This window comes from Aspergillus lentulus (assembly GCF_001445615.1).
Source record: "Aspergillus lentulus DNA, contig: Alt08, strain: IFM 54703, whole genome shotgun sequence".
Lineage (NCBI taxonomy): Eukaryota > Fungi > Ascomycota > Eurotiomycetes > Eurotiales > Aspergillaceae > Aspergillus > Aspergillus lentulus.
The window spans coordinates 4,101,497-4,123,293 of record NW_028322118.1 but is presented as its reverse complement, the minus strand read 5'-3'; the positions used below and the strand labels follow the sequence as shown (position 1 = coordinate 4,123,293).

At 50.2% G+C, this 21,797-nt stretch overlaps 7 protein-coding genes across 7 annotated transcripts; 4 read left to right on the top strand and 3 right to left on the bottom strand.

Moving 5' to 3' along the window:
* Positions 1–803: 803 nt before the first annotated feature.
* Positions 804–1,298, top strand: ALT_4534 (short coiled-coil protein; the record flags this gene model as incomplete). Its single annotated transcript, XM_033559079.2, has 2 exons — positions 804–1,045; positions 1,112–1,298. The coding sequence occupies 2 exons, from the start codon at positions 804–806 to the stop codon at positions 1,296–1,298; spliced, it is 429 nt and encodes a 142-aa protein (XP_033414970.2).
* A 2,746-nt stretch (positions 1,299–4,044) lies between these two features.
* On the bottom strand, positions 4,045–5,088 carry artA (14-3-3 adaptor artA; the record flags this gene model as incomplete). The annotated part of the gene is made up of 5 exons (XM_033559080.2): positions 4,045–4,149; positions 4,206–4,276; positions 4,340–4,581; positions 4,660–4,966; positions 5,028–5,088. The coding sequence occupies 5 exons, from the start codon at positions 5,086–5,088 to the stop codon at positions 4,045–4,047; spliced, it is 786 nt and encodes a 261-aa protein (XP_033414971.2).
* A 2,348-nt stretch (positions 5,089–7,436) lies between these two features.
* Positions 7,437–8,035, top strand: ALT_4532 (ATPase inhibitor, mitochondrial; the record flags this gene model as incomplete). Its single annotated transcript, XM_033559081.1, has 4 exons — positions 7,437–7,564; positions 7,703–7,768; positions 7,850–7,915; positions 7,996–8,035. 4 exons carry the CDS (start codon positions 7,437–7,439, stop codon positions 8,033–8,035), a joined length of 300 nt encoding a protein of 99 aa, XP_033414972.1.
* Positions 8,036–8,456: 421 nt separating this feature from the next.
* ALT_4531 (putative nucleoporin Nsp1) lies at positions 8,457–10,705 on the bottom strand (the record flags this gene model as incomplete). Its single annotated transcript, XM_033559082.1, has 3 exons — positions 8,457–8,666; positions 8,745–8,868; positions 8,928–10,705. The coding sequence occupies 3 exons, from the start codon at positions 10,703–10,705 to the stop codon at positions 8,457–8,459; spliced, it is 2,112 nt and encodes a 703-aa protein (XP_033414973.1).
* Positions 10,706–11,280: 575 nt separating this feature from the next.
* ALT_4530 (DUF5102 domain-containing protein) lies at positions 11,281–13,231 on the top strand (the record flags this gene model as incomplete). The annotated part of the gene is made up of 4 exons (XM_089599767.1): positions 11,281–11,371; positions 11,426–12,049; positions 12,109–12,419; positions 12,515–13,231. 4 exons carry the CDS (start codon positions 11,281–11,283, stop codon positions 13,229–13,231), a joined length of 1,743 nt encoding a protein of 580 aa, XP_089456105.1.
* A 441-nt stretch (positions 13,232–13,672) lies between these two features.
* Positions 13,673–15,821, top strand: ALT_4529 (uncharacterized protein; the record flags this gene model as incomplete). The annotated part of the gene is made up of 4 exons (XM_089599766.1): positions 13,673–14,557; positions 15,145–15,380; positions 15,442–15,607; positions 15,681–15,821. 4 exons carry the CDS (start codon positions 13,673–13,675, stop codon positions 15,819–15,821), a joined length of 1,428 nt encoding a protein of 475 aa, XP_089456104.1.
* A 742-nt stretch (positions 15,822–16,563) lies between these two features.
* On the bottom strand, positions 16,564–20,019 carry ALT_4528 (MIZ zinc finger domain protein; the record flags this gene model as incomplete). Its single annotated transcript, XM_033559086.2, has 1 exon — positions 16,564–20,019. The coding sequence occupies one exon, from the start codon at positions 20,017–20,019 to the stop codon at positions 16,564–16,566; it is 3,456 nt and encodes a 1,151-aa protein (XP_033414977.2).
* Between the last annotated feature and the right edge of the window lie 1,778 nt (positions 20,020–21,797).

Below are 21,797 nucleotides of genomic sequence, written 5' to 3'. Positions count from 1 at the left end.
TTTTTCTCTTCGTTTCCTCAGATTATCTCCCCGCCGTTGTTGTTTTCGACACTCCCGCCAACGTACTTCACACCGTCCACCTTCCACCTCCTATCCACCCGTTTTCGGACTGCGACCGGGCCCCATTTCCACAAGCGCTTCTTGAACGCATCAAAAACTGGGAACAGACTGAAAGAGAAGGAGGAATCGCTGGATTAACGGTCGACTCAGAGAACAAACACTCTGAATTTTTTCTATCCCGAGTTTCGGAAGCTCGACATCTTTCGCTTACCCCATAGCGCTCTCCCGAAACTCTCCCTGTCCATTTCTCCTGACTCGTTCCTGGGGTCACAGCTCTCCTACTATCCAGCGTCTTTTCTTCCTTTCTGTAGCATTGGACTTTACTCAATTCTCAATCTGTTCTTTATCAAGATTGCAGAAGGTCTTCGCTACTACTTTCGGAGAGACGTTCGCTCACCTACTTGGTCCCGACAAACTACCTCGAGCGACGAACACAGATTTTATCTGAGTAAATCGCTGGAGGTAGTACCAAATATCGGTTCTCACACTGATCGTACTGGCGAAAGAATTCTTGCTAGGCAGGAAACTTGAGCGGTTGACAAGGTTGAACCTTCACAGCCATTCTACGCGGATCATCAGTTTGCTTTTTCCTTGGGAAGCCACCGTTTTATCCCCAAGGAAGGTTTTCAAGTGTCAACCACCCCCGCCACCATTGCGGTAGTACCATGGCATCTACGTCGGATGTACACGGATCCTCACCTGTTCCAAGCCTACCACAACCCCATGATACCGGTCGCGTACACATGTCCTCCCTCTCTTCATCTTCTTCCATATCCGACGCAGAAAGTGAACGAAGAGGCCGTTCTGAACGCCCTCGAATGGCTAGTCGAAAGCCAAGTGCATCAATTCTAGTGCCTCGCGATCATCCAGAAATCGAAATCGAAGAGGAAGAATTTCCGCCCGACGACGCTCGAGCCATGAGTCCGCGTCGCAATTCCGCTGATCTGGAGCGCTTGGGCAAGGAGGCAAGACAGACCTTGCAGGAGTGAGTTTACGGATACGCCGCCTACTGCGGTCATAGTATTGTGCTAATCTTTGTTTTATAATCTAGACAAGCAAAGGCACTTCAGTCCTCTCTCCAAGCTCTTGCAGAACGTATTGAGGCGGTCAAGTCCGATCATGACAAACTCGAAAGCGAGAATAAATTCCTGCAAGACTATATCGGCGGACTTACTCGCAACATGACCAAGGCCGAATTGACGAGATCGAGTACCAAAGTCAAGAGATCGCATAAATAACGCGTGCGCCAGTTTAGACCCCAGAGCCGACAGGATCAGGATCCTCGGCGATCGGGCAATATGATGTCGAGAAGATTCAAGCCCGGGGCGTGCTGAGTTTCGGCTTACATCGACTTCTGTCCATCTACACTCCCTCCATACTTATATCGATACTACTCAGCAACTTTACTAGCTGGATAACTGATTGCGGAACAGCCAGTTTACCATTACGACAGTAACAGAATATCTACGCGAAACAGGTTCCAGCTGCTGCAGACCTGCAACCTACATTATTGACCCTTTTGAACGTGACATTGTTCATCTCCAATATCGGTTGCCTTGTCGAAATTGTCTCAAGGTCCTTCAAGCAGACTCGTCTCAGCGTCACACCTACCATTGCTCAAAAACTACAAATCTAACAAACTATGACGTTTTCAATCAAATGGCGATCAAGCCCTCTGTACAACAACGCACTTCTTCAAACAACAAATCAAAGACTGCAGGTGATGGTGTCCGTGTGATTTGCCCAAGGGAGAGAGAAAGTGTGACATCATAGCATGCCATGTGTTGCTATGGAATTCGTTCCGCCACCTTGAGTCGTGCAGGATTCCCGTCTTGTCTATCCTTGCGGCTGATCTTGAGACATGCCTTACCTACACTTTGCTGCCTTGCGTGGGGTCGGATTACACCCCGTTCTTTTCGCAAGCAGCCTTGACTTCATTGTCGATATTTTCACTTCTCCTTTTCTCCCCTTTGCCTCATCATAATTTTCTCTCTTTCAGTTACCACGGTGGCCTAGTGTATTTTTGTGGCATAGCACGCTCGGCGTTTGGTTGTGGGATCATTAACCTAGACTTGAATGACTTTGGAGCCGCTCTGGGACGCATTTGATCTCATGGTCAGCAAAAATAGCGGGAAAGCATTTTCATGGAGCAGCCAATGAGGTTTCATTTACTTTTCGCGTGTACATTTGTCCCGTCTAAGTCTCATGGCTGTGTTTGTTTGTTTGGCTCTGAAAGACATTTGCTTTACCATACCCAGGGGCGCACAGTTTGATATTAGTTAGTATGAATGAATTCACTTCGATATCAACTTCTATCTTCGGCATGTTTTCACCTCAAAACACTCACAAAATCGACCAAGCTGGCATTCTCTCCCTGGCAAGAGGCATCTATTGCACCAACCAGGCTTAAGCTCCCAGTGCCTGAACTCATGCTTCATACTGGTGTTCCGAGGTGATCGACGCAGTATACCCAACCAGCCACTCTAGTATTCCTGGCTTTCAACTCAGTGCCAATGTACGAAACCCGAACGCCACATGCCACATATCAGACTCCCACATACTAGTCAGATCTAACCGCTATAGCCAAGATCCAGTGGCGCAGATCATGATGCATGCATCTTACTGTACTAGTATAGACTTTTAATACCTGTCGTCGTAGCGTCAGTAAATCCTCTTATCTACAAGACAATACGCATTGCAGCCTGCCCCTAGTACGGAGTAGACCACCAGTAGTCAGTTCAGTTACTCCCGTCCTCGCTGGTCGCCACCGCCCAGAGACATCACAGCTCAAGCAAGCAAGGTAAACCAAGACAAACGCCATCGACTTCGCCTTCTTGTAGGAAGGATACCAAGTAATGCAAAAAGAGAAACGAAGCTAAACAGAGAGGAACAATGACATCATTCTCAAACGTGCACGTCCTAGGGCCTATGGGAAGTTGGCATCGTCATATTCTGTATATAACAGGGGTATTTTTCTACTACCCCTGGTGGACTTCAGAGATTTTGATGGTCTATCGTAATAGTACCTTAAGACCGCATGACAGATGTGGCAAATGTGGCTAAGCATTGGATATTCTATATCCCTCCTATGTAGATACCTCTTAGTGTGTACAGGGGCAGGCTGAGATTAAGGGCGGCTGGGGCACGCCGCATACGTCATGGTTTCAGAGTATGAGGCTGAGGCTGAGGCGAGCGGCAATGGAAGCTTGCGTGAGGATTCAGGTTGATTGATCTCCTGATATATCTCAAAGTTGGATCCTAGGGACAATCGTCAAGTGACGTTCTGTTGTGTCCTGTGCCTGTCCAGATTATCGCGACGCATAGACTGTTGGGTTAACGAGCAGCTACTATGGAGCCAATTTCCGCTTCAGGGTAAATTTCAACTTTCTTTGAGAGCCACTGCGCCTGGGTTTAGATCTAAATTCGAGCTAAGGCGAAGAATCAAACGCCGTGCGCGGCACAAAATACGTAGATAGGAAAACCAAGACAGGATCCGTGACGACAAGTCAGGACCTCCGGGGGTGTAAAAATTGGGGGAGACTTGGTGGAGAGCGCGATTCTGTAAGACAGAAAGGTATTCTTTGGGTAATTGAGGTGATAAGCAAAATTGCAAACGAGAAAATGAACAAGGGTAGTAAACAAGATGAAGGACGGGGACCACGGATAGAGAGAACAAGTGCATCAAACCAGATGCCAGACAAAACTCGCAAGCAGCGCGAGGTGACTGTAGACGCGAAAAGAGGAAAAGGGTCTAAGGATCTTCATCACGAAATCGCATCTTCATCCCGTTTGTGCCAAAATCCTCGAAGAGGTCCCCAGCTTAGAGGGCTAATAGTGACGCGAATGGGGAGATGCATCTCGTCCCCGTCCCTTCTCATGCGCTTCAGTTGTACTATGCGCTAACAAGCAAGCCCCTCACCCTTGTTAGTTCCATCCGCGGTCGGACGCGAATTCCTCCATCTTTCTTTTTTTGTTTTTCCTTGTTTATTCAGCGAGCTTCTCGCCCTCAGTGGCAGGGGCCTCCTCCTTCTTCTCGGCAGGAGTGTTCGACTCAGCAGCGGGCTCAGCCTCAGATGAGGTCCAGAGAGTCTGAGTCCGTTAGCATATACTCCTTGGGAAAATCGTCCAAAGGAAAGGTATCTTACCAGGTTGTCTCTGAGAAGCTGCATGATGAGAGTGGAGTCCTTGTAGCTCTCTTCGCTCAGGGTGTCGAGCTCTGTGGCGCGTTAGTCTTCGTGCAACTCCAATGTGTTTTATCGCGGACATAGATTTGACATACCAGCAATGGCATCATCAAAAGCGAGCTTGGCAAGGTGGCAAGCCTGGTCGGGAGAGTTGAGGATTTCGTAGTAGAAGACGGAGAAGTTAAGAGCCAATCCAAGGCGGATGGGGTGAGTGGGAGCGAGGTCGGTCTGAGCGACTTCGGTAGCGTTCTTGTAAGCCTCGAGAGAGGCATCGGCGGCGGCCTTGCGGCGGTCGCCAACGGCGAACTCAGCAAGGTACCGGTGGTAGTCACCCTTCCTGTTGATTCAAAAAGATGAGAAATCAGTACAAATCCCCCCTTTCTTCGTATTCCGGCAGAGGATAAAGAAGACGTACATCTTATGGTAGAAGACCTTGGACTCGCCGCTCGCAGCAGAGGGAATCAGGTGCTTGTCCAGAACGTCCAGAATGTCATCGCAGATCTTAGCAAGCTCGGTCTCGATCTTCTGGCGGTACTCCTTGATCAGAGCGACCTGGGACTCGTTGCCCTTCGATTCCTCCTTCTGCTCGATCGAGGTAACGATTCTCCACGACGCACGTCTGGCTCCAATGACGTTCTTGTAGGCGACAGAGAGAAGATTCCGCTCCTCGACGGTGAGCTCTACATCGGAGGAGGCGACAACCTTCATGTTCTCGACCATCTCTGAAGCGAAGCTGTTAGTCCAAGAACCTCAATAGATTGGGTGTTGCTTCAGATAACAAACCTTCGTAGCGCTCAGCCTGCTCGGCGAGCTTGGCCAGGTAAACAGCATCTTCGTGACCCATTGTGGAGGAGGTTCTGATCAGCACCGACGGTTAGCAACAATTTATCAGTATGAACAAAATTAATGGTCAAAACAGCAATCTCGTCTGGTTGTGAGGGATGTCCAAATAGCCGTGTGATGCTTGATCGTGTGAAAAAGGGCGAGGGGCAGTATGACGGCAGTCACAGGACCGCAAGTGAGGCTGCGAAAACACGTTGGTGATTCGACGGGCGCGGAGTACAATACCCCTCCAAAAACTCTCCCATCTTGAGGCTCCCATTCGATACAATCTGGGCAAAAAATATCGTGTTTTGCAGCCGATTCTTTCAAAATTATGGAATCATGGCAGCTGAAAGAAGTCATGAAATATTGTTGACATTCTATGCTGCACTAGCGCTGCCTCCCCTCAGGAGAACCGTTCATATGCGTCGTTGGAAGGCCCCATTCCGACAGACATGGGAGGGGTGCGAAGCGGTCGTCAAAACAAGATCTGATCCTGCGATTACAGAGTTTTCGCGATTGAATGGCCACAAATTCCATCCCTGCACTTCCAGGCGAGATTTTTGTGCGGCTTGCAAGAGTAATGATAAGGTGCAATATGGTGGTGATGAGGTTGATCATCACTTGGGGAACAGTGGCTCGGGGAGAAAGGAGGGGAAAGATGCAGAAGAAAACACAGAAGCTAACTCACCTAATTAAACGGCTGGATAGGAGATTTTTGGAAACCGAGAAGTAGATAAATTGAGGGAAGGAGAGCGAGGTTGTTGGAAGTTTTGGAGGTAGATATTTGGAGTTGGAAATAGAAGATGGGGGAAGGAAAGTTGAAGTGGGAGGGGAAAAGAGAGGGAGAGAGACAGGGAGAAGGGGGGAAGAGGGGACTAGCGGTGGTGGTCGTGGTGGTAATAGTAGATAGTGGTAGGTAGAAGCAGGAGTGCCGGTGCTGGTGCTGGTGCTGTCGTTGTCGCTGGCGCTGGCTCTGGCTCTGGTACTACTCCAGTTACTATTTGGCAGTAGTAGTAATAATAATAATTATCATGAGGCTGCTTGCTGTCTGGCTGAGAGAAGCACAACAGAATCCAAGAGAACAATGCAGTAATCTCTCTCTCCCCTCGACGACGTGTGATTTGCTGCTTGGTTTTACTATCCCTAGAGAGGGAGGGATTGTTCGGATGGTGATAAAAATTCAAAAGTCTCTTCAAGATTGCTTGTCATCTTACTCCTTTTACAGCTCTCTTTCAGAATTCATACAATAATCCCATTCTTCACTAACTATAATACAACTGGATCTCCTGTCTCCTTTTCCATCAAAGCCGTCTGTCTCCCTCACTCCTCTCTCCAGACCACCTCTTGGTCGTTTGTGTGGTTCGGTGGGCCATCCATCGTCATCCCTATTTCACATCCGCCAATCGTCCCGCGCGTATGAGAGATAGGATCCTCCTTTCGTCCTCCAAGGACTTGAATTCTTTAATTAGCCATTATCCAGACTATTGATTGATTGAAGCTCCTCTGCAAACTACGTGACACCTCACTGGAGACAATCCATCAATAACATAATCCTTATAATAGATTTCACGGTGCGAATCTGTACTAGAAGATAGCAGGACCGGATCTTAACTACATTACTCCAGACTCTTGCTGCCTCCAGGGTACTGTTCCATGGTTATCAAGGCCATGCACCCGCAAATTAACGAGTAGTTCTCTTGGGTTGATAGTGGGTAGGGATATAATAATAGTAGATTGTTGAAGTCCATTAGGAAGAGCTGCACCTTGAAGTTGCGCTGCTGACTGTGAGCTATTGATGCCTCGAGATCCTCGTCCTTATTGCCTTTTCTTTTTTTGGCAGAACGAGGCGTAAATTTGAATAGTTCATTTTTGGCCTTCATGAGAATCTAGAAAGCACTCAACAAAAAAATGGCTTTTGGTGTTCACCTGACCTCGCCAGACACAGATCAAGTAAGCAGGGGATCCCCTATCCCGCACTAGTACCGACTGGGTAAGCAAGCATTTTGCGCTGACTCATACACTATCACATGATCTGTTGGGCTCATTCATGTCGTCATAGGTGATTTCCGGCCGACGGCATTATGCCCAGTCCAGGTCCGAGACTTGAAAAGCTGACTACAAGAGCTTGCATGGGTGAGCCCGGAGAGGTTGATTGACAGGCATCACTGGCAAGCTAACCCAACTGAGCTGTGAGGTACTCCAGTACAATCAAGCCACCACCACCACCATCACCAACCACTCATAAAGAGCCATCTTTCCTCCTCATCATATTCTCTGACACACATCATTTTCCAGATTGTCATTTGATCATCGTTTCCTACCCTTTTTTCTTCCATTCCACTCTCATATAACACCATCCATCTCAACATGCTCCGCCAATCCGTCCGTCCCCTCTCAACCGCCAACCGCGCTCTCACCCGCTCCTTCTCTGCTCTTGCTCCCAGAATGGGTGAAGGTGACACTGGTGCTCCTCGTGCTGGCGGTATTCAGAGCGGGTATGTCTCTTCCCTCTGTATTTCTCTTCATTCATCGTCTTCAGTGCGCTGGCGCTGTCGCTGTCGCCTAAACGGATGACATCACTTATTCCCGACCGGAACCTGTTGAGAAAAGGCTAACTGGTCAATCTCTTGTAGGGATTCCTTCACACGCCGGGAAGCTGCACAGGAAAGCCTGTACATCCACGAGAAGGAGAAGGAGAAGTATGTTTTGCACCTTGATTTTTAATGCCGGACTTCCGGCAATGGGTCGATGAACAGGATACTAAAACGTCCGATTGCCAGGCTCGCATCTCTCAAGAGAAAGATCCAGGAACAGCAAGAGCATCTCAATGAGCTTGATAAGCATCTGTATGTCCCTCTGAATAACCTTCGTTCTCTTCTATTCACATTATCAAGCGACAAGTGGCTAACCTCTGTTCTACCTGCAGTGAGGAGCTGAGCCGGAACCAGGGCGGCGAGAAGAACTAAATTCGAACAACATCTACCTCACCATATCTGCACATGTTAGAATCCAGAGATTACTCAACGGTGTAACCGACTCTCAATGTTGCCTCTCACATTATTATGAATGGCCATGTCCACTCTTCCAATGTAATTCGTTTGACTGCCGTCTGGCAGCAAATCACAAGAATTATCATTATCAAAAAATATCACTATCAGGAAACCCTGTCAAAGCCTAGCACAAAGTACTATCTGTTCGGTCCCTGAATAGTCTAATCCTACGGAACGAGGTCGCAATCGCAAGCAGTAATCGTAAGCTTGGCAGTGAATTAGCTCAAATCATCTCAAAAGCTATTTTTCCTAGCATCGAAATTACAATCGCGTACCGATCCATCGTCTCCGATTTCCCTCGCTCTAGTAATCGGAAAACATGAATAACAAGAATCAATCACCGCCGTCCCATGTAGGAGCGATAGAAGTCGTCCGCCGCGCTTCCGCCGCCCATCCCAGAGCTGCTGAATCCATGACCAAACCGGGATGACAATGTATGTCCGGACTTTTGCGCGGCGCTGACCTTAGCCTGGAGCTCGGATGTGCCCTGGTCGATAAGCTGCAGTTGAGAAAGATGCGAGTTGAGGATGCGCACGATTTGAGAAATCTAGGCAGGATCGTTAGCACAACCGCGACTGACTGAAATGATACCCTTTTAAAAGAGAACGATCATAAATGTACATACCGGTTCATCGGCCTTGTTGGTCTTGCTTAGAGTAGCCGATGCACCATTGACTTCTTCAATCATGCTCGTCAAATCCTTGCCCATTTCGTCCAACTGCTCGGACAGTCTTTCGGCCAGTTTGTAGCTATCGCCAGAATTAGCAGCTGCCATATGAATCGGTATTCAAGGAGCAACATCACATACGTTCTTTCACGTTCCTGATCCGGCCCTTGGAGGGCTTCGCCAGGTCCCACCTGTTTCGACATCATCTCATCCACCTCACGCTCATACCGATCTAACCACGAGCTAAGCTCTTCCTGCTGCCCTTCAACAGATGCGAGCTGGCGCTCAATCTCCTGCGTGGCCCGATCGGCGTCGACTGTGCTGCCATAGAGTTTCTGGACCTTGGCGGTATTCTCCACCAACATACGGTCCCATTCCGCAACCTTCTCAGCCTGCTCTCGGAATTCCTTCTGGTACTTGGTCAAATCGGTAGCCCACCTCGTGATAATCTCATCCATGGTCTTGTTCTTCAGGCGAGACTGCGCCGGAGGTGTTGGGCCAACCGTCGATGCTCCAAGAGCAGTACCTCCGGCCGCTGTGGTCGTCCCGGCAGCGGTTCCAGTAGTGGTGGCGGTTGTCGATGTTGCCGGCCCGGAAGTCGCCGTGAGCGATGGCTTGACACCACCAGTGGTTGCAGTGGCGCCTGCAGCAGTGCTCGGGGCCTGGGTAGATGGTGTGGTCTCAGCAGGTTTACCGAACAGTCCACCCGTCGCCGCTGCGGGTTGAGAAGCGGGAGCGGCGGTGGTTGTTGCCGCACCTGCTTCCGCAGGCTTGGACGCACCCAGTCCAGCAAACAGACCACCTCCAGCTGGAGCAGCCGCTGGTGTAGCTGACGGGGTTGCGGACGTAGTACCTCCAAGACTGGGGAATAGTGACTTTTGCGGAGTGTCGGATGATGTGGTCAAGGCTGTAGAGGGTTGGCCGGTCGTGGTTGTGGTAGTTGTACCGAGTGAGGGGAAAGCAGGTTTCGTCCCCGAATCGGTGCCAGAGGATGGCATCTTGAAGAGTGATGAGCCTTGAGCTTGCCCGGCGGGTGCTGACGGGGCAGCTCCAAACAGGGGTTTCACAGCACCGTCGGCGGTGGTTGTTGGGGTTGTTGATTCCGCAGGCTTGTCCTTGGCGGCATTGCCGAACAAACCACCGCCACCGGGTGCCGACGGAGTTGTTCCAAATAGTGGTTTTTGTTGAGTGTTCGATCCAAAGAGACTACCTCCGGTAGATTGTGATTGTTGAGCTCCCCCAAAAAGTGTAGGCGTTCCGGCCGTCGCAGGCGCTGTCGTGGCTGCGGGAGATGCTGTCGATGAGGAAGTAGTAGTTGCGTTCAGTCCACCAAAGAGACCGCCTGGTTTCTGAGCTGCCTGTCCGAAAAGCGACTGTCCCTGCCCTGCCGCTGTTCCCTGTGGCGGAGGGCCAGCAGGTGTGGTAGAGGTGTTGCCGAAGAGTGAGCCTCCGGATGGCGCAGGAGTCGCTGCAGCGCCTCCGAATATATTCCCAGCAGGCTTTGCGGCATTCCCAAAGAGAGCATTGCCGCCGGTTTGCCCAGAAGCAGGAGACTCTCCTGGTTTGGGAGTCTGCGATCCGCCGCCAAACAAGGACGGTGACTGAGGTGTGCTACCAGACTTGGTTTGAGTTCCAAAACTAAATGCAGGCGTACTTCCGGTAGGTGTGCCGCTGCTCGCAGCACCGGTACCACCACCAAACAGGGTATTGCCAGATTTCGCCGCCGCAGGTGCCGATCCGAATAATGAGGGTGTAGAAGTGCCGCTAGAGGAAGCTCCTACATTGCCAAAGAGACCACCTCCGGTGGTGGTGTTGGGGCTGTTCTGATTGGAACCAAAAGCGTTGCCAGCAGTTCCAAATAGACCTCCGCTTGAGGTGCCGCTGGAGCCCGGCGCACCGAAAGAAAATGTGTTCGACATGATGAGAATCGTTCGCCGGGGGGGGAATTGTCAGGGCTGCCCTGGTGACCGTCAGAAGGGACGCAATGAAAAACAGTTATGATGGAGGGTGCTAAGGAAAAATCAAATGAGAAAAACTTACTGCGCCCGGAGAAAATAAGACCTGTCAAGGCAGAATTTGCGAATAGGGTGACTATCGTTATTGGAGAAGCTTTCCTCAATTGCAACAGGAGTAATAGCAATGGCAAGCAACGAGGAGAAGCTTGATGCTTTTAGCTGGAGTACCAGATGCTTTCTTTGGGGAGGGAAACGCGCGCTTCTACCCTAGTATTATTGGCGGCTGGCGTCTAGGCAACTTCATGGTTGATACCTCAGGCCACCAGGCACGTACTTTTCGGTGTGCCTAAGGCACATGGCCGAGACTCCCATAGAACCTGGTCATCGACAACAACTACATATTGGTGACAACGTCACCCAAAGCAAGGCATCCCTTTCTCACCTATATATCCATTATTCCCTTCCTTCAGACAACCTTCTTGCCTCTACTGACCGGTTCTATATGAAATACTGCCGGAAAGTATTTTAAGTTATCTTAAATGTCGGAGCGGCTCTCCCGTCCGTCCAGTCCATATCTGGAGCCCCCGAGGAGGAGTGTTGAGCTGGAAGACTCGGGGGCTCAAGACTCAGGTAAGAACTTTACCAACTCTCTCGTGCTTCTGCGTAACAATTGAATTAACTTAGTCGATGTGGTTTCCTCAGCGGTTCCCAACAGTGATGATGAACATTTTTCAGACGCCAGCGAAGGCCACGAGCGCTCTCGTTCCCGCCCACAGTCCGGTCGCACATCCCCTATCCCGTTGACTCGAGTTGAGAGGGTGGACGATCGACCCGCACACGGTGAAGTTCCCGGTACAACTGCATATGAGAAAAGGGAACAAGACGCTGTCCCTGATGAAATTGAAATCATCCCGACGGGCTCACGTAGCAGGAGCTCGTCCACTGTGAGGTCGCAAAACCGCCCATTGACTCCCGGAGGGTCGCCCATACCTCGAACAATTGTTGAAAAGGTCGATGTAAACCAACCAAGCCATGGGGACGTCCCTGGGACGCTTGCATATGAGAAGCGTAGAGCGGACGCAGTACCAGACCTTGTCATCAAAGCGCCAGAACCCGACATCGATTCACCAGCGGATGACCCCCAATCAAACGAGCCTGAATCTGTCACCGGCACGCAGGTCCCTGCAACAGTGGTCTCACAAGTAGATTCAACGGCAATTGAAGACACGACTTCAAGCCCACAGGCTCATAGGAGGCGCCCAAGTGATGCCGCTCCAGATGTGATAGAGAAGATTTCAGATGCACCAGGTATGCTTCGAATCATCATCCCATCACAGAGAGTCTCGAGGGACCATTGACCAATTCAGATCTACCCGATTCATTATCAACAAATAGCTCCGCGCATCCAGATTACACCTCACGAAGAGGCTCGTTAACGAGTGAAAACCTCAATCGTGATTCAGGTGATGTTGAGGACGACTTTGACTATGAAGACAATGCGGAACCCGAAACTCCTCGGGATCAAGCAGCTGCGGACGACTTTGACGACTTTGCAGAAGAGCAAGATTTAGCAGATGATGACTTTGGTGACTTTGACGATGCCTTTCAAGAACCGCATGGAGAGACTGCTGAGCCCGAATTGATTGAGCCTCAGCAGCCTCTCCCGCATCCTTTAGCTGTGAGTAGTCCTCTACGAAACTTGTCAGAAATTGCTGCAGTATCAATCGAGCCCTTTTTGCGCATATATATGCTAATATCAATTCGGATTTGCAGCCTCCCATAATAGATTTCGACACCTTCCACTCTTTTCCCGATCTCCACGCCGCGTTGGATCAATACCTCGACAAACTCTATCCCACTTCCAAAAATGTGTCATCGCTCCCTCCTCTAGAGCCAATCCAAGATGCCTCCTCCATCTTCAGTACTGAGCGATCCCTGTCACTTTGGTCTCAGCTCGTCGCGCCGCCGCCATTGCAGCCGCAAAACTGGGTCAAGTCTCGAATTCGCCGTCTTTTCTTGGTTTCTTTGGGCGTTCCCGTTGACCTGGATGAGATACTACCGGCTTCAAAGCAAAAGAAGCTCGTGCTTCCATCTATCAATCTGAGCGGCTCAGACACTACTGGATCTGCCGTTCATTCACGCTCTCATAGTCAGGCCAGGAAAAGCGGCTCACAAGACGGTATTGACAGCCCCACAACGTCTGGTCCGGCAGCTCGGCATCGAACATCTCGTCGCCGTGACCGGTCTCCGCCACCTGAGCTGGATTTGTCGGCGGTGCGGCGACTGTGTGCCACCACCGATGCAGCATTGGACGGGTTGACCGACGCGGAGTTGAGAGCGCATGTCAAGGAACTTGAGCAAGTCACGCTTCGGGCTAGTTCTGTCCTTGAATACTGGCTGAAGCGTCGAGATGGACTAGTCAGTGAGAGGGAGGCATTTGAAGGCGTGATAGAGAATCTTGTCAATCACGCAAGGCGTGTGAGGAAGTGAAGAAATACAGGTAATATCATATAATATGGGCTTTTTTCTTTCTTGCCTCTTTTGGATACTATCTCTCGGTCGACTCATGGGAGAATAGCGCTAGATACCAATCTTATTCTGTTCAAGGCGAGGTCGGAACCTCGTCTTATCCTATCCGCCATGGAAAAGTGACTTCCACATGAATGTTGGGTATATCTTCGCCCGAGTTCGGGTGATGATGGCTTTTTCGTCGCCAGGTAGACATCGTCGAGTTAAAGTGTATGATATCATTAATCAATGGTGTTATCAATAGCCAGATTCATCCGTCCATGCCTTGGAATCTCCGCATCTGCCACCTCTGATCGGCTGGACTTTCCTCATATCCATGACCCCTGCACGTAACCCCATTTAATTTAAATACGCTTCATTAGTCCCGAACCATGCGTTCAATGTTCTGTGATTATCGTCAAAATGGCCTCCATGCCATTGCCTCATCGCTCGAAAGAAATTACCAGCATTCACCTCACTGACTCTGAAATAAGCAGCCGGCAAATCGGTCCGCATAATCTTCAGCGTGCCATCGAAGCTCTTCACCAGGATGGTGTTGTTGTCGTGGAAAACGCAATTCCTCCTTCCTACTTGGACGAGCTCAACACTCTCATGACTCCTGACGCTTACAAACTCTACGAGAAAAGATCCACGCACCGGAACTTTGGGCCCGAAACGGGGAACATCCAGCAAGAAGTTCCCGTAAAAAAAGCTATTGACCATTTTCGCGAACAGATACCCGACACCGAGGATGGCGAACATAAGTCGCAGAATCCCCTATCGATGATCATCGCAAACCCCTTTGCCACCGCTGTCATCGAGTGCATGCTAGGCCCCAAGCCACAGCTTCGATTCCTCAGTGCAAACACGGCCTTTAGGACAAAGGAGGCAGGTCGTCAGCCGCCGCATATCGACGTCGCATTTGACTTTCCCCGCGTTCCGTTCGGCTTCTGCGTGAATGTAAATCTGGTTGATACGACAGCTACGAATGGTGCGACTGAGCTCTGGCCTGGAACGCACACTGACACTGATTTGTCGGTGCTGATGCCTGATAATGATGGAGTGATTCGGAAGGAGCTGGTGGAGGCTCGGCGCAAGCTCTGTCCGCCGGTGCAACCTGTATTACCCAAAGGGTCCATCATTATTCGGGACTTTAGGTTGTGGCATGCTGGGATGCCGAATCGGACGGATGAGCCGCGGGTTATGCTTGTCACTGTGTTGTTTGCACGCTGGTATAGGAGTGAGCTGAAGATGAGACTCCCGGAAAGTTGCAGAGGTGAGATCGACTGGGGTGATTTAGAGCCATTTGTGAGCTGGATGGGAGAGGATTATGATTATTTGCAGGGTTCTCATGATCATGATTTTGTTCTGCTGCCATAAAGACACCAGAGTAGAGGGGGGTAGTAGCTTGAATAGTGAATATATAGTTCGTTGGTGGGCACAGGAAGACAGTACGACAGTAGAAAATCGAGCCAAAGCATAAAATAGAACAATAATGAAGTCAACAGAATGTCCCCAAAATTTTCATCTGTGTCATTAGAACATGGCTACCTAGTATTTATTTGTTGCTGTCTTCCCCAAGTTATCGAAATCTGCTATGATAAAGACCCACTGTCCACTGTTGCCAATCAAACGGCGAAACATCGGCCCGCAAAGATTTTCTCCAAAGCATCCCAGATGCTCAACTTTACATGAACAGTTTCAACGCCTTCATCTCGCCTTTGATTCTGTCAGATCAAAGCACCTGTCTGAACCCTGAAAATCGTTTGTCTGCACCAGATCATCAGCCACAATGGGTATCGCCAAGAAGACTCGCAAGTTCGCGCAGGCAAGTCCACAAACCAACATCCTACACTACGCCAAGCACCATACTAACTCAAGCAACGAAACAACAGGTCAAACGCGCCATCAGCCAGCGAGACAACCGCGTCAAGCAGCCCTTGAACGGCAAGAAAGAAGAGAAGAAGCCCCAAGGCGAAGAACTCACCCGACACATCCCCGTCGCCCCGTCAAACATGTTCTTCGCCGCCAACACCGCCCTGGGTCCTCCCTACACCGTGCTCGTGGATACCAACTTTGTTTCGCACACGATCCGCGCGAAACTGGATATGCTGCCTGCTATGATGGATCTGTAAGACGACTGGACACTTGATTTTTCATCGGACGAACGAGACTGACAATTGTGTGGCTAGGCTGTATGCCAAGTGCATCCCGACCTTCACAGACTGCACCATTGCCGAATTGGAGAAGCTGGGCCCGAAGTTCCGGCTAGCGTTGAGGGTCGCAAAGGATCCGAGATGGAATAGGCTGCATTGTGATCACGCTGGTACCTATGCTGATGACTGCATTGTGGACAGAGTAAGACTGCTTTTCACCCCTCTGAGTGTCATGGTTCGCAAGCCTTTTGCTAATTTTTGATTCGGCGTGATAGGTCATGAAGCACAGAATCTATACCGTTGCTACGAACGATAAGGACCTTGTGCGGCGCATTCGCAAGATACCCGGTGTCCCGATCATGAAGGTTGCCAGAGGCAAATATGTTATCGAGCGGCTACCTGACAGCTTCGACTGAGCGGCTCGAATATTTTGCGAAAATTTCCTGGCGACGGCGAACCACCGCGCACCAGGGAATTGGTTATCATCTTTGCATATCATTGCTCTGTGTCTTGAGCTTCAAGGCGGCTATCTATCATCTGAGGTTGCTACAGCGTTCCTTCCGAGGCAGTTCGAACTTTTTCGGTCGGGCTGGGAGGAAATAACAGAGATGCATTACTCGGTTCACGAGGGTTGGATCAAGAGTTGCTTTCATGCGTGTCGCTGGCCACAGCTTGATCCCAATGGCCTGCCCGCAGCCAGCAGGACCTGGCTCCCCATCAAGATGAATACCTTGATGCACGCAATCTCTGGGCGGGTATGGACGGCCACGGGGGCACTGTGGTGCGCTTTTCGTTTCAGATACTATTATACCCATCGCAGCGGTTGTCTTATACATGTCACCTTATGACAAACTATATCCAGCTCTCTGGTTTCTTATACCAAAACTTTCTCCCGTGCGTAATGGAATGTGATTCCGCTCCCAGTTTCCACAAGCAGTTTGTCAAGACTACTTGGTTCCAGAAGCGTTCAAAGACAAGGTGTATCAGTACAGCGATAAAAGTATATTTAATTTCTGCGCAAGAACATGGAATTGGGGTATCTTGTGCTGTAAACCAAATCAAAAACGCCGACCAAACCGCACCACCGTGCGGATGGTATGCTGAAATCAAAAAGCAATCAACTCCGTTGTACGTAGAGTCAGCGGACAAATCACCTAACTAATCGAGTTCGATGACCAAAGATGCTGAGGATTCGCGAGAAGCTAGCGATTCTCGACCAGCGTCTTCGGTCTTCAGTCGCTGAGTTGCGACAGGCGAAACAACACCCTCACGTTTTCGTTTCAATGAGCTGCCTTCCTGTGCCCGCGCAAGCTCCTTTTCAGACGAAGTGCCTTCCCCATCACTCTTGAGCTCCCAAGATCCGTCCGCCTTGATCTTGATTGCTCTTGCTCCCTCGAGGCAACCCGTGCGTACAAGATCGGCACGGACTTCTGTAAGAAAGTCATCGATGATCAAATGCTGAGGACGGGCGTCTGCGCCGCAGATTGGGCATTTCCAATTCTCCTTCAAGGCAGCTTTACCCGCCTTGGAAGCCCTGGTCAAGATGTATGTCTCGAGATCAAAGCATTCCACGTGCTCGCAAGTAATTCCGCGAGCAGGAATGTTGAATATTCGAGCCATGAACGGGTCCACTAAATTGACCGTGAGGTAGTCACTGACAATACTTAATTCATCGTCGGCAGTGCTGGAGGAAAGACGTCGACGAATCCGCTCACGAGACTGGAGTGCGGGTAGGGTCTGAGCGAGCTTCTTCACTTGAGTGAAACTGAGGATATCCATGACCTCTACCGCCAACGCATATACTACGTCTCTGTTCTCGGCGGCGCTGCGGATGAAATGCAGGGTGATAGTATTCAAGCCTTCTTTTAGGTGACCACTGATGTCCAGAGGAATATCTTTGCCGTTGTGAAATTTGCGGCGAACATAGAGTTCTACACCGTTCACAAAGACGTAAATAACACTGGGCCATACAGATTCTGTGAGACACCAAGTATGCTGGCTCACCTCATTCGCCGACGGCGAAATGCGAATACACCGCAGACGGTATATCTGACTACCATCAACCAGGGATCGCACTAGACGTTGGCCAGTATCGCGAGGCACGATTCGAGGAAGCCGGTCAAAGTCTGCTCGGGAAAGAGGAAACTGCCATTCAAAAGCAGACTCTGCCAGCCCCAGAGGAGTCGGCGGTACCGCGAACGAGTTTAAGTAATGGAACAGATTCGTCTCCTTGTCTGTCTTTTCTCCTCCTGCTCCCGAAGAATTCCATTTGATAATGGGATCGCGGAGATGTGCTTGATGTAGGGCCTGGCGGAGAGGGTGAGGCCGTGTCATGGTAGATGGTAGGGACCCCGGTGGAGGAAGGAGCGGTTGTGGTACCGGCGGACTTTGCTGCGGTTGCTGCACCAGCCCTTGCACGTGCCGCGTCTTGGTAGTAAAGCGATGAATAGGAGTTGTGCTTGGCATAGCCTGAGGTGAAGGTTGTGGTGGAATTCGGCGGCCATTCTGAGAAGGCGGGTGCGATAGTATTTGCGCCTGATATCCAGCAGGTGCAGGTGCAGGTGCAGGCACCGGTGAATGAGTAGCCGTGCCTGTCATCTGCCCAGCTGGCACTTGAGAGGAAGTGTCAAGCCCCCTGGCATGCACGAGGTTTGGCCGTGTAGGGAGTGGATGCTGGGGGCTCTGACCATTCAGAAGCATCGACGCGGCACGATTCATGGCACCAGGAGCATGAGCAGGAACTGGCTGGGTCTGCGGTTGAGAGCAATGTACAGGTACTTGCGCGGACGGCATCTGAGGGCTTGGGACTGCGACATATGTGATCTGCCCTGCGGGCCCAACGGTCTGCATTGAGCGCTGGGATAAGGGCTGAGCTGCGTGGTCTCGTGCCACAGATGAAGTATGTTGGCCAACTGGCGATGTCTGGGTGCCGGAAAGGGCCTTGTACGCCTGGATCAAACGCTCGTTCTCGCGATGAAGCTGCTGCGGAGTGAGTCTGGAACCGAACCGTTTCACGTAATTCCGCTTGTTCTTGCTGTAAATACTCCGCAACTGGTCTTCATGCTGGGTGCCGAAAATCCTTCGGGACAAGGCTAGGAATACTATTGATAATAGTACGGAGGAAGTTATGCCAAATTGCACGACTAATTCATCAATCAAAGGGGGATAGCCGCGCTCTCGGACATGGCGATCAAAAGCCGTCCACTTTTCGGAAAAGAAACCCAGGGAACGAGCGATCTGATGGAGAACTATTGGGAACTCGCGAGTCTGGCACATCACACCCAACGGCCGGGGAAAATTAACGCTCCACCTCAAGAAGTCGCCTGATAGACGGTGGTTGTCTACTAGAAGCTGCTGCACAACTTCCATTCCCGTCTCGTTTTGTCCACTTACGTACGGTAACCGAGCAAATTCCGAGGGAGCAAAGGTGCGCAGGGTGTATATTTGATGGAGAGTTAGGTAGAATAGATCCTTTTCGAGACAGGCATCCCGTAGAAGACGTGTCCGTGGCAGTTCCACTGTCTCTGAGAGCAGCATGGCACCATCCGCTCTTGCCACGAAAGCATCTAGGGCCTCCTGCGACTGTGTCCAAAATGTCTGGTTGATGAAGGAAGTCGAAGGACCCGGGCCAACGGGGCTGGGAGGAACATGGTTCGAATCTGGCGCTGCGCTGGTCATTGATGGTCGAGACTGCTGTTGTACTTCAGGGGGGGCCGGGGCTATGAACTGCTGGGGACTCGCAGTCGCCTGGTGTCTCTGCCGGCCTCTAATGGTGGCTGGCGCCGAAGTTTCCTCGGCCATCCTCTCCACGCCCGCTGTGGTCGGCGATGCGCTGGCGGGCATGAGATTGCGATAGCCAATTCGCCTAGGGTTTTCCAGTTGTCCGTGTATCTGCATCGGCCCGGAGACTGGCGGAGGGGATGGGAGAACGCCATGTGACAAACTTCGGTCATTCCGGTCTCCAGCGCTAGCAGGGCTAGGATGGGAGGCACTGCTTGGATCGGGAGACGGAAGTGAGGAGGAATGGGACTGCTGCAGCGGTTGAGTTGCGTGTACGAACGCCGTCGACTCACTCGTCAAAGGAGTAGCGCTGAAATTCGTGGTAGGTGTTGTGGTAAACACGCGAGCGCTTGGCGGTACCCCAGGACCGGGTGGTGGAATTTCGCGATTTTGCGGAAGGATTCCCCCGGGCGTCACAGGTGACATTAAGACCGACGGCGGGGACGTAGCAGGAGGATGGATGATGTTACCATTGGCAGTGAAGGCGACATCATTATTATCTCTTTTGCTCTGACTCTGCGGGACGATTCTGATGGAGGATGAAGGGGAGTTTTGCATGCCTTGCGGTCGACTTTTGGGTCGGTTGGCAACGGCAGAGGCAGAGGCAGAAGACGGAGCCGAGACAACAGCAAGTGAAGACTGGACGGCAGCAGGAGCAGGAGCAGGAGCAGGAGCAGGAGCAGAGTTGATTGACAAGGAAGATGAAGCATCCAACATCCACGATCTCCGCACTCCAACACCGCCCAGGAATAAGTTTGCCGTCGAATTGGACCATTCCAGCTGGTGATGCGGATTATTAGGTAAGTGCGGTCGATTCTTGGTGGAAGGACTCATGGTGAAGGGCAAACATGGTTTCTTGTTTCCCCTAGGCGATGAATCCTTTTTCTTTGGTTATGGCTTTTTGCTTTATTTCTATCAAAGAGAATAAAACAACAAGTAGGGATCGTCCTTGTGGTACAATTAACAGGGCTGAGGTGTATTTATCTTTGATCCCCTCACCGTTTGTTGTTGTCCATGCAGATCCAAGGAAGCGCCGTTTGTTCCAGGACCAGCTAGGATGGTGATATGAGTGTCTGCACAGCGATCTAGAGATTTAATCACGAGGGGAATTACAGAAGTATTTAACTTAGGTGAAATAATGAAGAGAGCTGGGGCGGGGTCTAGTCTTATAATAGAATAAAGAAAAGGGTAATAAAGGAACAGAGGAAGTACTTTTGGTGAATTAAGGAAGGGTAGATGGTAGTGACTACCTAAAGGTACTGGATATAGAGCTATAAGTAGGGTAATTACTTCCTATTCACTATTAACTCACAGGTGTCAGAAAAGTGATAGCTATTACAAGTGAAAGAAAGAAGTCCTTGAATCATAATATGATCAACATCTTAATGCTTATATATTATTCTATCTATCCACTCGCTTCCTTTATTGTACCTCTGTGGCAATATCACTATGGAAACACCCCTTCCAACGCACTTTCAAAGGTACCTGCAGAGGGATCTCGGGCAAATACAGGCATAAAACAAATATCCATACGCTGTACGAAGTAGACTGCTGCATAAGCATGTCCTTTATATAGGTATATAGGGGTAGACAAACTGTGCCCATAGTCCCAAAATCAAGAATGATGGATACAGGATTCTATAGTATGCTAGGTAGCCATTTCAAGTATTATAGTTCAAAGGGACCAGTCTACTCCATACCAAGGGCACTCTACCTTCAGACCCCTAGACCGACCAGAGTTCTATCCAAGGGTTAGACTATATTACAAACCCTCGCTTCCCATCATAGCCCGAGAATTCATCGATAAATCAGATGTGGACCAGTCGAATTCCTTTATATACGAGTCTCGAGGCCTTGAATTCAGTCCAATCGGTGATGCTTATATCGATGCTGGGTTGAGATCTTAAACACCATGTACTAAATCATTGAATGCCGACTGTCGAAGATAGCAGCCTGACATCCTCTCATTTTGATACGTAGTATCAATGCCGATTTTAAGATGATGGGCCCTCCCACCAGATGACTAGTACTACTAGTGTCTGTACATACCTGGGAGCGCACACACACACATCCAAGTATATGAATCGACTCCTTGCGCCGAAGACGAACTCAAAAGAGGGACTATCGCTGCTACTCATTATTTTCGCTTGAGTAAACACTCCGGGAGATCACAGTCGATACGATAACACTGCCCAAATTGTCTGTCCTGAGATCCACTTACATAGTAGAGTATGTACACCTGTTCCTCGTGAGGTATCTCTCTCCTCTGTTGGCTCCAGTCAACCGCTTTCATCTATCACATCTTCGTCATCATCATCAAGTCGCAATTCCACGATCATCAACTTGGTCGAGCCTCAGAACATACCACTATTTGTATATCTCTAAGATTCCGTCCATCAGATTTGACTCAAAAGTCGAACTTTCCCCCCTAGTCTTCTACCAAAACAGCTCCTCTGGGACGACTGAGCACTGGAGCAGTGAGTCGAATCAATAATTAAGCTATTATTTACGGCCGACGCTCTGACGACCGCAAGCGCCAAGCATCGAATCCTCAGGCCATTATTTTTACTTTCCTCAACTCCACTTGTCATCTTCGCCATCGTCGAGACGTC